Source organism: Pelodiscus sinensis, chromosome 1, assembly GCF_052426305.1.
Source record: "Pelodiscus sinensis isolate ZL-2025 chromosome 1, ASM5242630v1, whole genome shotgun sequence".
In the NCBI taxonomy this organism is placed as follows: domain Eukaryota; kingdom Metazoa; phylum Chordata; order Testudines; family Trionychidae; genus Pelodiscus; species Pelodiscus sinensis.
This window is the reverse complement of record NC_143052.1, coordinates 143050832-143064482: the sequence shown is the minus strand read 5'-3', so window position 1 is coordinate 143064482 and position 13651 is coordinate 143050832. Positions and strand designations below refer to the sequence as shown.

Genomic DNA, 13651 nt, shown 5'->3' with positions numbered 1-13651 from the left:
CTACGTGCTGTTTGCAAAGCTTCTTCTAAATCCTGACTCATCGCAGCTCCGGGTCACATGCTGCTGCCTCGGCCCTATCAGGGGCGTCTCCATCCTGCTGCTGCTGCCGTTGGCTTAGAGGACACATCATCTCCCCTTGAGGTCCTGCATCCTTCCTCAGCTCCATCCTCCTCCTCCGTCCAGCAGCACTTTCTCAGTCTGTCGCTCACACCTGCCCTAGGAAGGTAAGTGTCCCTCTCACATCCAACATCCTTCTTGTGCTTCTTTACACTCCCCACCCTGGGCCCCCGGCACCCTCTAGCACTTGAGTCCTTGGGGAAAGGGACCAAGCGGAGAGGCAAATAAACTAACTCAACTCCCCTCACTTCTTCCTCCTGTTCTCCCCTCCCCCTTCATTCTTCCTCTGCCTCTCTCCATTCCCTCTTATTTTAATGTCATGCAATCCTCCCCAGCCTGCCCTTGCTGTGCTACATCACCAAGCTGCAGGACAGCACAGCTGTGTCTTTCCTTCAGGTATTTCTCTGGGGAGGGCTCAGCCACCAGTGGGAGGTTTTGTTCCCAAGGGCACCCCAGGGAGATGCTGTGACTGGCAGGGCAGCGGATTCCTGACATCTCTGAAGGGCTTGGTGCTGGAGGGGCACTCATCTGAGGTGCTGGGGCAGGGAACTAAGTGCAGGGATCTGCCATCAGGCTAGTTCAGTCTAGCCGGGCACAAGCAGCCACACAGAGCTGCCTCCCAGGGGGAGGGAGGGGAATTGCGGTGTGCGACATCATGTCAGTCCCAGCTCCACCCCCCGCTGGGGGGCAGTGATGGGAAGAGATGGCAGCCAAGCGAGCACTAGCTGCAGCCGCTACAGCACTGCAGCAGCGAGAGCTTCCTGGGCGCAGTGCTGAGCCTGGGGGATTGCACCAGTGCCAGCCGCCTTCAAGCAGGGCCCAGGACTGCGGCAGAACTGAGGAGCTGGCAACTGGCCGGCTTGGCCAGCGGTGGGGGGAATGCTGCAGTGTTAGCTACCCCATCATGCCCTGGCAATGCAAACTTCCTTAAAGCTGTGCCACACTGGGGGAGCACTACAGCCCGGGCAGCTTCCTGCCAGCAGTGGCCATTCCGCTGGCACCAGTCCCTGTCCCAGCCCGGTGTGGGGACGCCATGTGGAAGCTCCCCAGCCTGCCCTCCCGAGGGCTTGTGCACCCTTCAGCCTGATGGCTGCTCCCTTCTTCCACTGCCTGTGAGTTCAAAGCCATGGCTCGGTTCCAATCCCTTATCCCTGCTCATCCGTCCCTGACCTCCTTTCAGGACAGCACTGCCCTAGCCAGGGAGCTCCAGTGCAGCTCTTGCTCCATCTGGGAGCTGGGAGGAGAGGAAGTGAGCCGGGAGGGACAGAGAAAGGGAGGAAAGAGAAGCAGAGAGAGTGATGGGGGAGAGGGGAGGTTGCAGGGTGCCTGTTCCTTTGCTGTCCTTGAGCCCGCTGCTCCATGGCCTTTGGCAGGCTGGGGCAAAAGAGGAACATGGACAGTCTGCAATGGCGCTGGCAATGCTGCTCCTGAGGCTAGGAAGCGTTCAACCCAGTTCAGACAGCATCCTCAGAGCCCCACTGTGGGGAGCCTGCACTCGGGCTGTCTCTCCTTGCTCCTTCCCTGGCACTGCAGTGAGGGAAGCACACAGCTGCAGGGCATCACGTGGGGGAAGTGCCGGTGGGTCCGACAGACTGTGTGAGAAATTCTGCTTGCAGAGCAGCTGATGGGGATGCCGGCCCAGATGGTGGCTGTGAAGGGAGTTGCAAGGGGGAGAACAGCCCTGCGTGGGTTCTACAGGCACTCAGCTTCATGGGCTGAGATTTCCCAGCATTGGAAAGATCTCCTGTGACAACACTGTGATCTGAGACACAGGAGAATGGGCTTGAGACCAGCTCCTGCCCACAGTATGTGCTGCTCCTGGCCTCCCCTCTGCTTTCCCCACCACCCACGCTGCTCATGGCCCGGTGAGGTGTAAATCTCAGCACAGCCCCCACCCCACTGTGCCTTGGACTGAGTGTTTGTCCCTGGGTAAAGGTTCTACAGGGCTCCCCAGCTCAGCTTTCCCTGGGTGCAGCTCTGGGCTGGGTTTAATATCTCCACTCAGAACTGGCTCCCCCTGAGGCCGGGGGACTGACCCTGTGGGAGCAAGAGAGGAGGGGAGGGTTGAGAATGGAAGGAGAGGGGAGGCAATAAGGAGGGGCAGAGAAGGGGAGTGACAGGAGCTGGGGGATCCAAGGGGCTGAGGTGTGGCGGGGCAGGAGGGGGGTTGCATTGAATTCTCCCATCCCCCGCCATGGAGTCCCACTCTCTGGAGACATTGCGAGGCGCCTTGTCTGGCAGTTGGGTGAGAAGACAGATGGGCCTCAGATTGTTGGGAAGGGGAGCTGGCCCAGGGGCAGGACTGCTCTGGACACCCAAAGTGCGTGGTCGGCTGGTGAGGGGCCTCTCAAGATGCTTTGCTCCCCGAGCCCCAACTTGGTTAGCTCTGACTGAATCATTAACCCTCCCAGCCCTCAGTACAAGAGACCTTGATCCTCCTCCTCCCACCCCAGACATTAGCATGATTTACTTATGAGCAAAAGATTTAAACCCTGGGATCAGTCCCATGTTCCCCCCTCCCCACCCACCCACTTCCCCTGGCCTGCAGGATGAGGGTGTTTCCCTTTGTCCGTTCCTGGGACTCCTTAGTGCCCACTTTCCCAAATGCTGGTGCCCCAGACCCTTCTGGGGAGATGGCTTCCTGGGCTCACAGACCCCTGAACATTGGGGCCCTGATTCCTGTGTTCCTTTGCCATATCTCATTCTCAGCCCCCCTCCTCCCAGCAAAGGTGCCAGCCTGTGGACCTGGAAGCTTTGAAATGTGACCCTCACGGGACAGAGCAGTGTATGGAAGTTTGAATGGAAAAGATGCTTTTCCTGAGCTGCCCCCAGTGATTGATCCAACCCCATCATGGCAAGCCAGGAATCCAGGCAGCTGCCTCCCACTGCTTCCTCTGCAGTCCCATTAGCAGCTGTGCTCTGAGCAGGGAGCAGACTGCCGCCCTTGGGCCTTCCCTGGCAGCTTGTCTGCTCTGCCTTGCGGTGGAGGGAGGACAGGAGCTCCGGGGGAGCCACTGCCAGGGTGTAGGAGCGCCAGGGAGAGCAGGAGAGTCATAGGCGGCTCCCTCCCTCACAGCCCAGGAGCGGGGAAAGGGAGAAGCTGAGACAACCAACAATGACAAGGTCTTGGTTCTTCTTCACCCATCTTGCACCAGCTGGCCAGCTCCCAAGGGACCATATGCCAGCCGGGGAGAGCTCCAGCATGCTCCAGCCATGCCTCCCCTTATCCTGACATGCCTTCCCCTGGTGCCTGGGCACCTGTGGCAGCACCAGCGATGCCAACTCTGTGCCCACTGGAGCAGGGCAGCTCCCTTGTGGCAGAGATTGGTTGTGGTCCCCTTCCTGTTTTGCAAGAATGTGTTCAGCTTTCAGGATGAAAAGACTGGACAGCACTGCCCTAAACATGCCCCTCCCCTCATGACTCACACCCATGGGCATTGGCCAGCACCTCACATGCCTTCCCTTGCCCTGGCTTCCTGGAGCCAAGTGGGCTTAGCCCACCTGTTCCCTGAGGCCCAGGAGTGTTTCTTGGGCTTGTCTCCAATGTTGTATCTGCCCTTGGGGTGGGTTCCCAGTGAGGAGAGACACACACATGCCAGGTCCTCCATGCGGCTAGTGGGATAAACAGAGCAGCCTGGCCATGGTAGCATGAGCAGGGACAAGTGATGGCTCAGACTAGCCAACCAGAGAGGAAGCCTGTCCTCGGGGCGACTAGCCAGTGCTGCTGCTCACCGCTGCCCTGGAGACACCACTGGTCTTAGTGCACTAGCGCAAGTCATTCTCTGCACACTAGGAGTCACAGCCCAGCCCCAAGGGTAGACAGAGCCTGAGTCCCCTCCTGCCTGCCGCCGTCTCTCTGGGAAGGAAGGGCTGGATCTCAGAGAGGATGTGAGGCCTCTGTGCTGGAGAAACTCAGAACTGAACATCTTTCCTTGCTTCTCCTCTCCCATCTCCAACTCTTCGGCAGGAAAGACCAGGATCAGCATGTCCATTGAAAAGATCCGTGCCCGGGAGATCCTGGATTCCCGCGGGAATCCCACCGTAGAGGTGGATTTGTATACAGAAAAAGGTATGTGTGAAAACGCAGGGGAGAAGGTGCGTCTGGGTTGGCCAGCCCTAGGAGGCAGTGAAATTAGTTCAGTCCTGTGGCAACCAGATAGGAAATAGCACCCACAATCTGAGCAAGCTTTGTCTCTTCAGTGGCAAAGCACCTGCACTTTGCAACACCCGAGACTCTGACAACTTCCCTCCTGCTGGTGAATTTACAGCTAACAGAAATTGGCTTCCAAAGCTGTGACCGTAACAAATGAACGAACGTGTGCGTGAGTTTGTGCTGGTGTGTGTGCACAGTGAGTATGTGTGCGTCTGTCACTGTAGCTCCCAGAGAGGAGAAGACACCCGCTCCCATATAGCTCATGTCCTCTGGAAGAGTGCTTCTCTTAGCACTGGCAGGAGGGGCCCATGCAGGGCCGGCTTTAGGAAGTGCGGGGCCCAATTCGACGGGACACCAGCAGCCGCAACTTTTTTGTTGACCAAAAAAAACCACACACAAATTTTGGTTGAGCAAAAAACCCCCAAAAAAACCCAAGCAAACCTGCCTGCACACAAAGAAACAAGTCACAGTCCCTTTAAATCCCCAGCTTACAGGACAGAGTCCCGCCTTCCAGCCAAACCCAGGGGCCGACTCCCCCTCCCACAGCTCACAGAAGCCGCCACGCTCTTCCTTTGGAGCAGACACCCCCCTTCTTCCCCCACACACCAGCACACTTCCAGGTTTAGGGTGCAGGGCCCTCTGGCTTTAGGGCACGGGGCCCTTTTAGGTGCGGGGCCCCATTTGGAGGAATCGAGTGAATCAGCCTAAAGCCAGCCCTGGGCCCATGCATTTGGAGCTAAGGGGTCAGAGTTTGTGGCTGGATCCCAATGCAGGGGTGTGTATGAATTCACTAGTAAATGTGAGCGTGCTCTGTAGTATGAATAGTCATTAACCTCCAGTAGCATTATAGTGCAAGCAGTGTTGTGTGGGCACATGAGCAGCATAGTGAGACACTGGAAACTGAAATGAAACTGGTGATTTCTGGGTGTATGTGATAGAGTGTGCACTGTGTATGCAGTAACAGTGATTTGGCCCTGTTAATGTGGGCCTCCATGGCTGTAGTGTTGCAGAGCTGTGCTTCTCTGGGAGATAGCTAGAGTCTAGCTGCATCTTCAGGCACATACATGGTCATGTCCCAGGCACGTATGTAGATTTATGACTTAGATGTGTATGCACACGTGTTGTGTGTTCTCTCTGTGCACATCTCCATGGCTGCGTCTAGACTGGCATGATTTTGTGGAAATACTTTTAACGGAAAGATTTTCCATTAAAAGTCATTCCGCAAAAGCACATCTAGATTGGCACGGATGCTTTTGCGCAAAAGTGCTTTTGCGCAAAAGCATCCGTGGCCAGTCTAGATGCGATTTTGCACAAGAAAGCCCCGATCGCCATTTTAGCCATCAGGGCTTTTTTGCTCAAAACAATTCTTCCCTGTCTACACTGGCCCTCTTGTGCAAGTATTCTTGTGCAAGAGGGCTTTTTCCCGAGCGGGAGTGGGAAAGTATTTGCACAAGAAGCCCTGATTTTGTACATTACAAAGTCAGTGCTCTAGCGCAAATTCAAGCGGCCAGTATAGACAGCTGGCAAGTTTTTGCACAAAAGCTGCCTAGTCTTGCCAGTCTAGGCGCAATGTGTACTTGTGTTTGTATCAGGTTTCTGTCAGCTTCTAGAGCTGAATGTTTCATTCACTTCTTGATTCAATGAAATATCCAAAAAGGAGAAATTACTCATCAGCCACCTTCAAACTCAGACTCCTTAGAGCGGGTAGACAGAAGAGCAGGCCTCCTGGAGTCTGGCTTTAGCTCAGAGATGGAGGTGGATCTAGCAGGTGCAGTCCTGGGAGTCAGGACACGTTGGTGCTCTACGTGGCTCTGCACCTGTCTCTCTGTGTGACCTGGGGCAAGTCTTTCCTTCTCCTGTGATGCAGTTTGCCCAGCTCTATTGTGGGGTGATGCCACGACCCAAACAGCCTGTGGGCTGTACGTTTCCTTGAGGGGAGGCAAAGCAAGAGATGGGTGGGGGCTGAGAAGCTATGTGGGCACATGAGCACCACAGTGAGATACTGGAAACTGAAATGAAATGGCTGATTTCTTCTCGTTATGCCTGTGTTTGCTCTCAGGCATGTTCCGTGCTGCAGTTCCCAGCGGCGCTTCTACTGGCATCTATGAAGCTCTGGAGCTGCGAGATAATGACAAGTTCCGATTCCTTGGGAAAGGTGGGGACAGTTCAGCTTCTGCTCCCCATCACTGGGAGGTCTCAGGCACCTGACGAGCCCAGGGCTGTGTGTGTGCATGCATGCGTGTGTGCGTTCCTCCATGCAGCACCCCCAGTTTTACGCTGGTCTAAGTCCACTGGCCTCGGTGCGGTCACACGACTCTAGCGCTGGTGTGACTAAGCGGGGAATCAGACCAGGAATTTCCCTCTGTCTCTGTCTCTCTCTTGGTCTCACTCGCTATCTCTGTCTCTTCCCTTCTAGGGGTCCTGCAGGCCGTGGATCATATCAACAGCACTATCGCCCCCGCTCTCCTGGGCTCTGTAAGGATTTCCCTTGATTCTCCTTTCTGGGGCATTTATTTCACTCTCTTGTTTTCTAATCACTTTCTGCCTCTCTCTGTATTTCCCCAGGGGATTGGCTCTTTGCCATTCCCTTTGGCTCGAGGCACACCCCTCACAGGTGTAAGTGTCTGTGTGTCAGCGCAGAGCTCTGCTCCACTGGGAGGGAGGGGTGTTCCTCCATGCAGCCTTCCCCCACACTGCAGAGACCATCTGATCTGGCATCTCTCCAGCTGCCCCTCATTGGCAGGCTCCCTGCCTCTTTCACACAGGTGCCTCTTGGCACACTGCACATCCCTCATCCAAAGCCTCCGTTCCCATTCTCAGTGGCTCTCCCCTCACCATCTGGCATGCACAATGGTAGGGTGGCAAGTTTGCAAAAATTGTGGAGGTGCCCAGAATGCCCAGAGAGCCCCCGCCTAAGGCTCTGAAAGGGAGTTTGGAGACAGGCTCTGGACTGGAGCAGGGAGTTGGGGGGCAGGCTCTGGGAGAAAGGATAGGTGCAGGTGGAGCTCTGGGGGGACTTGGGAGCAGGTGAAGGTCTGGGGTGTAGGCTCTGTGAGGGAGTTTGAGGGCTGGAGGGGAGGGAGTTGAGGGCTCGGATGGGGGTGGGAGGATGGGGCATGCCACATGTACCTGGGGCACACCCCTCTGGCTGCTGGGAGCCGAGGGCTTTGGGTGCTGCTGCCCCTGCGCATTCCCCTGGCCCTGTCTACTTCCCTGCACACTTCCCTACTGCTGCCCTGGCCCTGCCTGTCAGCACCCAGTGATTAAAACAGCCTGGGGCATCCTGTGGCCACCCCCAGCAGTGCTGCAGGGTTAGAGTATCTTCCAGACACTCAGTCCCGTGGCTGCCAGCATGTGTCCCACTTGGGGAGAGGGATGGGGTCTCTTGCGCTGCTCCAGCTGCTGGAGCAGTGCATGGCCCGGAGGCCCTGCCCCACCCACACAGCTTCCATGCAGGGATGCACATGCTGGCAACTGGGGAAAATGAGTGGCCTGAGGCTGCTCTAACCCTGCAGCGCTGCTGCCGGTGGTGGCCACAGGGCCCCCTGGGGCATTGGAGATTGTCTGGGGATGGCAGGCAGGGCCGAAGGATGCGTGGGGGGAATGCATGGGATGGCAGGGGAGTCGGGGGACGCAGAGGCCAGGAGCACAGGCAGGCAGTGAATGTTGATGGAGCGCAGCCCAGGGCCAGGAATATCCCTGGTGCCAGGGCACCACAGGCCCATATAACTCATCGCCTGGGCACAGTGCTATGGCCCATGGATTTTGTTTGTAAAAAATATGGAACTTTCTGTGCCCACATGAGGCAGTGACAGTGCATGATGGACAAAGGGCAGTCACCATAGAGATTTGCCAGTATTATCCCTTTATTACTAGCCTGGGAAATCTATAAGGGCCCTCTATGCACACTGCCAGCTGGCTAGTTTTATGGGCTCAGGATTTCCATGGACATACCTGATTTTTGTACCCAGCAAAACTAACAGGCCCAGCCACAGAGCCAGTTCCTGACAACAAGGGCAGAGATGGGATGTGTACTGAATTCCTGTGCTGAATGCAACACAGCAAGAGTGATACAAATACACACACAGTCCTTGCTCAGCTGTGCTTCTTCCCACACCTTCTCTTCTTAGCAGATTTTTCTTCTTGCAGGGCCTCTCTGTTGTGGATCAAGAGAAAATAGACAACCTCATGCTAGAGATGGATGGAACAGAAAACAAATGTAATTCCACTCTCCTTTGGCATGGGAAATAGAATCATAAAGGAGTGTGGGAAGATACTGCAGGCAGGGCTGGAATAGCAGGGGCTGCAGGGCAGGGCTGAGGGGCACTGGCAGGGCTGTGAAGGGAGCCCAGGGCTGGAATAGCAGGGGGCTGCAGGGCAGGACTGGGGGGCACTGGCAGGGCTGTGTGGGGAGCCCAGGGCTGGATTAGCAGGGGCTGCAGGGTAGGACTGAGAATGTTTGGAGGATTCATTCCTCACTGATTCTGGAATGTCCACAGCTCAATTTGGAGCCAATGCCATCCTGGGAGTCTCTCTGGCTGTGTGCAAGGCAGGTGCTGCAGAGAAAGATGTGCCCCTGTATCGACACATTGCTGACCTGGCTGGAAACACTGACCTCATACTGCCTGTGCCCGTAAGAACCTTCCATCCCTGGATTCAAAATCCACTTGCATTCAGATCTAGGGCATTGGGGGGCACTCAAGAATGTGGGAACATGTGGACTCCTCCTTTTGTTACAGGCCTGGGATATTAACATTTTTGTCCCTGCTTTTTTTCCGGACTTTTTCAGGCCTTCAATGTGATCAACGGAGGCTCCCATGCAGGGAACAAGCTGGCCATGCAGGAGTTTATGATCCTTCCTGTGGGGGCTGAGAGCTTCCGGGATGCCATGCGCATTGGGGCCGAGGTCTATCATAACCTGAAGAGCGTAATCAAGGAGAAGTATGGGAAGGATGCCACCAATGTAGGCGATGAAGGTGGCTTTGCCCCCAACATCCTGGAGAACAGCGAAGGTGAAAGACCACGAGAAAAGGGGCACAGAGCAGGCTCACAGTACCCAATCCATCCATGGCTCAGAACACCTGAGTCCTAGTTTTATGGGGACTCCCGGCCTGTTCCTTGGTGCAGGAGCTCCCAAGCTCACAGATCTTTCCCCCTTGGAGGATAGCACCTGAGCTCCTTTCCCTGGACTTTGTCCTCCCCATTCCCAACACCTTTCCTCTGGAGCTTGTATCCCTCACACATTTTCATGTCTTCCCCCTCGGTCGTGGCATCACTCCGCTGGGGTTTGCTCTTTGAATCTGTCCCCAGCACTTCACCCCTGCAGCTTCCAAAGCATGTCACTCTTTCTGGGACTGAGGAGCTCAGCGAGCCAGGTGGGGTCTCTCCAGAGCCAAGCAGAAAGGACTTATTCCCTCTCTGCTCTGGATCATGGGGCCTTGGGCTATTCAGCCCTGATTTATATATCCTCCTCCTGTACTCTGTCCCTCTGCAAGTCCCTGAATAGTTTGCTGTCCCCTTCTCCCTCAGGCAGGATCTCACAAGAGAGGGTCCATTGACCGTTCCTTCCTGGCCTCTCTCAGCTGCTCCTGACCCTCAGGCAGTCAAAGATCTGGGGTTGTAGAGGAATTTTTCCAAAGTGGACTAGCAGCGGCTGAATCTCATTCTGACTCTTCTCCTGTCCCAGCTCTGGAACTCCTCAAGGAAGCTATCGACAAAGCTGGCTACACTGAGAAGATCGTCATTGGCATGGACGTGGCAGCATCTGAGTTCTACCGGGATGGCAAATATGATTTGGACTTCAAATCCCCCGATGACCCCAGCCGCTACATCTCTGCAGATGAGCTGGGCGACCTCTACCAAAGCTTTGTTCGTGATTACCCTGGTGAGCTGCTGTGCTGTGTGACTCTGAATGCTCAGTGTCCTGGGATGTCAACCCCACCATGCTTGTGGGCTGGGAAGTGGGGCAGCTTCAACTCACCCTCTTCCCCTCTCTCTGCAGTGGTCTCCATTGAGGACCCCTTTGATCAGGATGACTGGGAAGCCTGGTCCAAGTTCACAGCCAACGTGGGGATTCAGATTGTGGGGGATGACTTGACGGTGACAAACCCCAAGCGCATTGAGAGAGCGGTTGAAGAAAAAGCCTGCAACTGCCTCTTGCTCAAAGTCAACCAGATTGGATCAGTTACTGAAGCCATCCAAGCGTAAGTCCGACCAGTCACCTGCTCCCAGCACCAATCTAACAGCAGTGCTTTCTACTCTGACTAGGTAAATAGGTGCAGTTTTTATGGACATATAAGGCCTTGGTCCTCATCGCTGGGGGTAAAAGTCCACATAGACATACGTGGGGAGCAGGAGGTGTCAGGGTCCTATCCCCAGCAGGCTGAAGCACAAGAAAGATGATCCATTTGCTTCATTTCTCCCTGCAGCTGTAAGTTGGCCCAGGAGAATGGCTGGGGAGTGATGGTGAGCCATCGATCTGGGGAGACTGAAGACACCTTCATTGCTGACCTGGTTGTGGGGCTGTGTACTGGGCAGGTATGTGCCAAACTAAACTTAAATGGGAGAGCTGGCACTGAATGGACATAGAGCACAAATCCTCCTCCTGCTCTCAGACCCAATTCAGGGCTTCCTAATGGGTCTAACCCTGTTCTCTGTGGTGAATATTTTACAGATAAAGACAGGAGCTCCCTGCAGGTCTGAGCGACTGGCCAAATACAACCAGCTTATGAGGTGAGTGGTCTAGGCTGAGAATGCAAAGGTGGGACTGTCCCTCTGGCTCCACTAGGGCATAGACCAGGGGTGGGCAATAATTTTTGGTGGGGGGCCACTCCAAGATTTTGGTAAGTGGTGAAGGGCTGCACTTTTCTGTGAAGGAGTCTGGGGTCTGGGATGGAGGCTGAGTGCAGAAGGGAGCTCAGGGTAAGAGACTAGGGTACAGGAGAGGGGGTGGAGTCTGAGAGGGAGCTTGGGTGGAGGAGGGGGTTGTGACCTGGATCGGGGGATTGGGGTGCAGGGTCGGGGAAGGGGATAGGTGCAGTAAAGGATTCTGGCCTAGGGAGAGGTGTAGGAGGGGGTGCAGGGTATGAGAGGGAGTTTTGATTAGGGGCAGGATGGGTGCAGAGGATTTGGGTGGTGGCCTGAGGCAGGGAGTTAGGGTGTGTGGGGGAGGAGGGGAGGAGAATGCCAGAGGCAGGCTCTGGCCAGGAGGTGCTTACCTAGGTGGCTCCCAGCTCAGCAGAACCCTCAGGCCGGCTCCCTGTCTGCAGCAGCCATAGACTGCTCAAAGTGGCTGGCTATGCAGGAGGGGAGGCTTCATGCGCTGCCTCACCCCCAGCACAATCTCTCCACTCCCATTGGCTGTTTTTTGGCCAATAGGAGCTGAGAGATTGTGCTGGGAGTGAAGGTAGCCCACAAAGCCTCCTTCCCTCTCCAGTGCACCATGCAGAGTCACATTGAGCTGTCAGCCGCTTTGAGCAGTCTGGGGCTGCTCTGTGCCATCCTGGTGGGCTGCAGGCTAGATTAAAAGGCTTGACAGGATGGATCTTGCCTGGTCCTGGGATAGACTCACTGGGGAGGGAGGAATTGACAGTGGAGGGAGAGAGGGCAACTGCAGAATAGAGGATGCCAGCATGGGCATGTCTCCCTTGGACCAGGAGGGGCAGGGAAGCCAACAGCCTCCACGGGCCCCTGGGCTAGGTGTGTGTGTGGGTGGAGCGGGTCTGTGCTCCCAGAATGGGTGGGGCCTTGGGTGGAAGTGATGGGGCCGGGGACAGTCAGCCCTCAGCACCACCCAGAGTGCAGCGCTGGGACCCCCAGCCCTCAGTAACAGCAGTAACAGCAGCAGCAGCTAGGAGCCCTGCGCCCCTTTGAATCGCTGGGCCCCAGGACAACAGCCCTTTTGTCCTGCACCCCCCCCCATCGGCAGGCCTGAGGAGGGGTCTCAAAGCTGAGTGCGCTCACCCCAGAGCTGCATCATCTCTCCCTGTTCCAAGTCATGATGCCTCCATCACCGCACTTACGGTGGCCTGTTTTCCTGCTCTGACCCGCTCCTCTGGGACTTGCTGCGGCCCATGGGTGTCCCATACCCAGTATAGTCCCTTTCATTGGGGCCCCGAGCTGCTTGCACTGCTTCTCTTTCTTTCTTTCTTTCTCTGGCAGGATTGAGGAAGAGCTTGGGGATGAAGCTCGCTTCGCTGGGCACAACTTTCGCAATCCAAGTGTCCTTTGAACACTGCCATGACACGCGCCGCAGCTCCCCCGCCAATTCCCAATGCACAGACTCTGAAGCCACCTTTCCCCCACCATGCCTCCTGTCCCCGCTCTCCTTTTTTCCACTCCACCTGCTGGTCTTCTCTCTCCTGAGATCCCTGAGTGCAGGTCTCCCTAGGTGGAATGACCCAAGAAAAGATAAGAATGAGGCTTCCCTCTGCTGTCTGCAGGGAGGTGTTGTGTGTCTGGTTATGCGCCATGTGTATTTTCTGTCAATGTGTAGGTCTCTGCACATCACTGTGTTTGGGTATTAGATTGCACAAGCATATTCGTTGGTGTTTATATTTTGTTTTGTGTGTCTGAGTTTGTGTGGTGACAGGTTGTGTGCAATTCCCTTTGTGCAGTGTGCTGGTTAAGTGCGAGCCTGCTTGTAATAGTTCTTTTTGATTCTGGGTGTTGTCAGTGGCTGCTTGCTGTGTGGGTGTGGGTGTCTTTGTGTCAGTGCGCTGTGTGGGTGTCTCTGCTGATCTCCAAGTGTCCTTTTGCCCCATGTGTGTCTGTGCTGAAGTGTGGAATCTGTGTGGTTGACACTGAATGTTTTGTTAAGCTGTGTTAGTCTGTACTTTAACGCTGATTTTCACTGCTATGTGTCACTTGGTTTGTGTGTGCATATTATGACTCTCTGGGTCATTTGCTTCATGAAGTGTTGTGGGTCAGTGCATTGTGAAAACACACACACACACATACACATACACAAACAAACATATATATACTTGATTGCATTCCTTGACCTCTTTCTTGCTGTTTCCTTCTCTGTAGCTCTCTCTCCTTCACTCTCTGTTCCCACCCATCACATCTGCTTTGTGCCCTGGACAGTCCACCCTCAACTGAGCAAAAGAGACAAAATACAAAACCATAAACTCAATTAAAACCTATTTCACACCTGAGTCCTCTGGCTCAGCCTGGAATGTCTCTTTGTGTGTTACTTCCTGGGAGACAGGAACAAGCAGGGGACATGGTAGCAGTCTTCAAGTATGTGAAAGGTTGTTCTAAAGAGGAGGGTGATAAATTGGTCTCCTTTTCCACTGGAGACAGGACAAGAAAAAAAAGGGCTTAAATTGCAGCAAGGGAGGTTTAGGTTGGACATTAGGAAAAACTTCCTACCTGTCA

At 55.1% G+C, this 13651-nt stretch overlaps 1 protein-coding gene across 2 annotated transcripts; it reads left to right on the top strand.

Annotated features, from left to right (window-relative positions):
• Nucleotides 1-85: 85 nt before the first annotated feature.
• ENO2 (enolase 2) lies at nucleotides 86-13428 on the top strand. Of its 2 annotated transcripts, XM_006124142.5 has the most exons (12): nucleotides 86-224; nucleotides 4085-4186; nucleotides 6330-6425; nucleotides 6687-6745; nucleotides 8420-8489; nucleotides 8770-8903; nucleotides 9060-9282; nucleotides 9957-10154; nucleotides 10272-10473; nucleotides 10699-10807; nucleotides 10944-11002; nucleotides 12431-13428. In XM_006124142.5, the coding sequence occupies exons 2-12, from the start codon at nucleotides 4102-4104 to the stop codon at nucleotides 12498-12500; spliced, it is 1305 nt and encodes a 434-aa protein (XP_006124204.2). In that variant the 5' UTR covers nucleotides 86-224; nucleotides 4085-4101; the 3' UTR covers nucleotides 12501-13428. The 2 variants fall into 2 exon arrangements, with proteins under 2 accessions (XP_006124204.2, XP_089627963.1); XM_089771837.1 differs by lacking the exons at nucleotides 86-224; nucleotides 4085-4186; nucleotides 6687-6745.
• The last annotated feature ends 223 nt before the right edge of the window (nucleotides 13429-13651 follow it).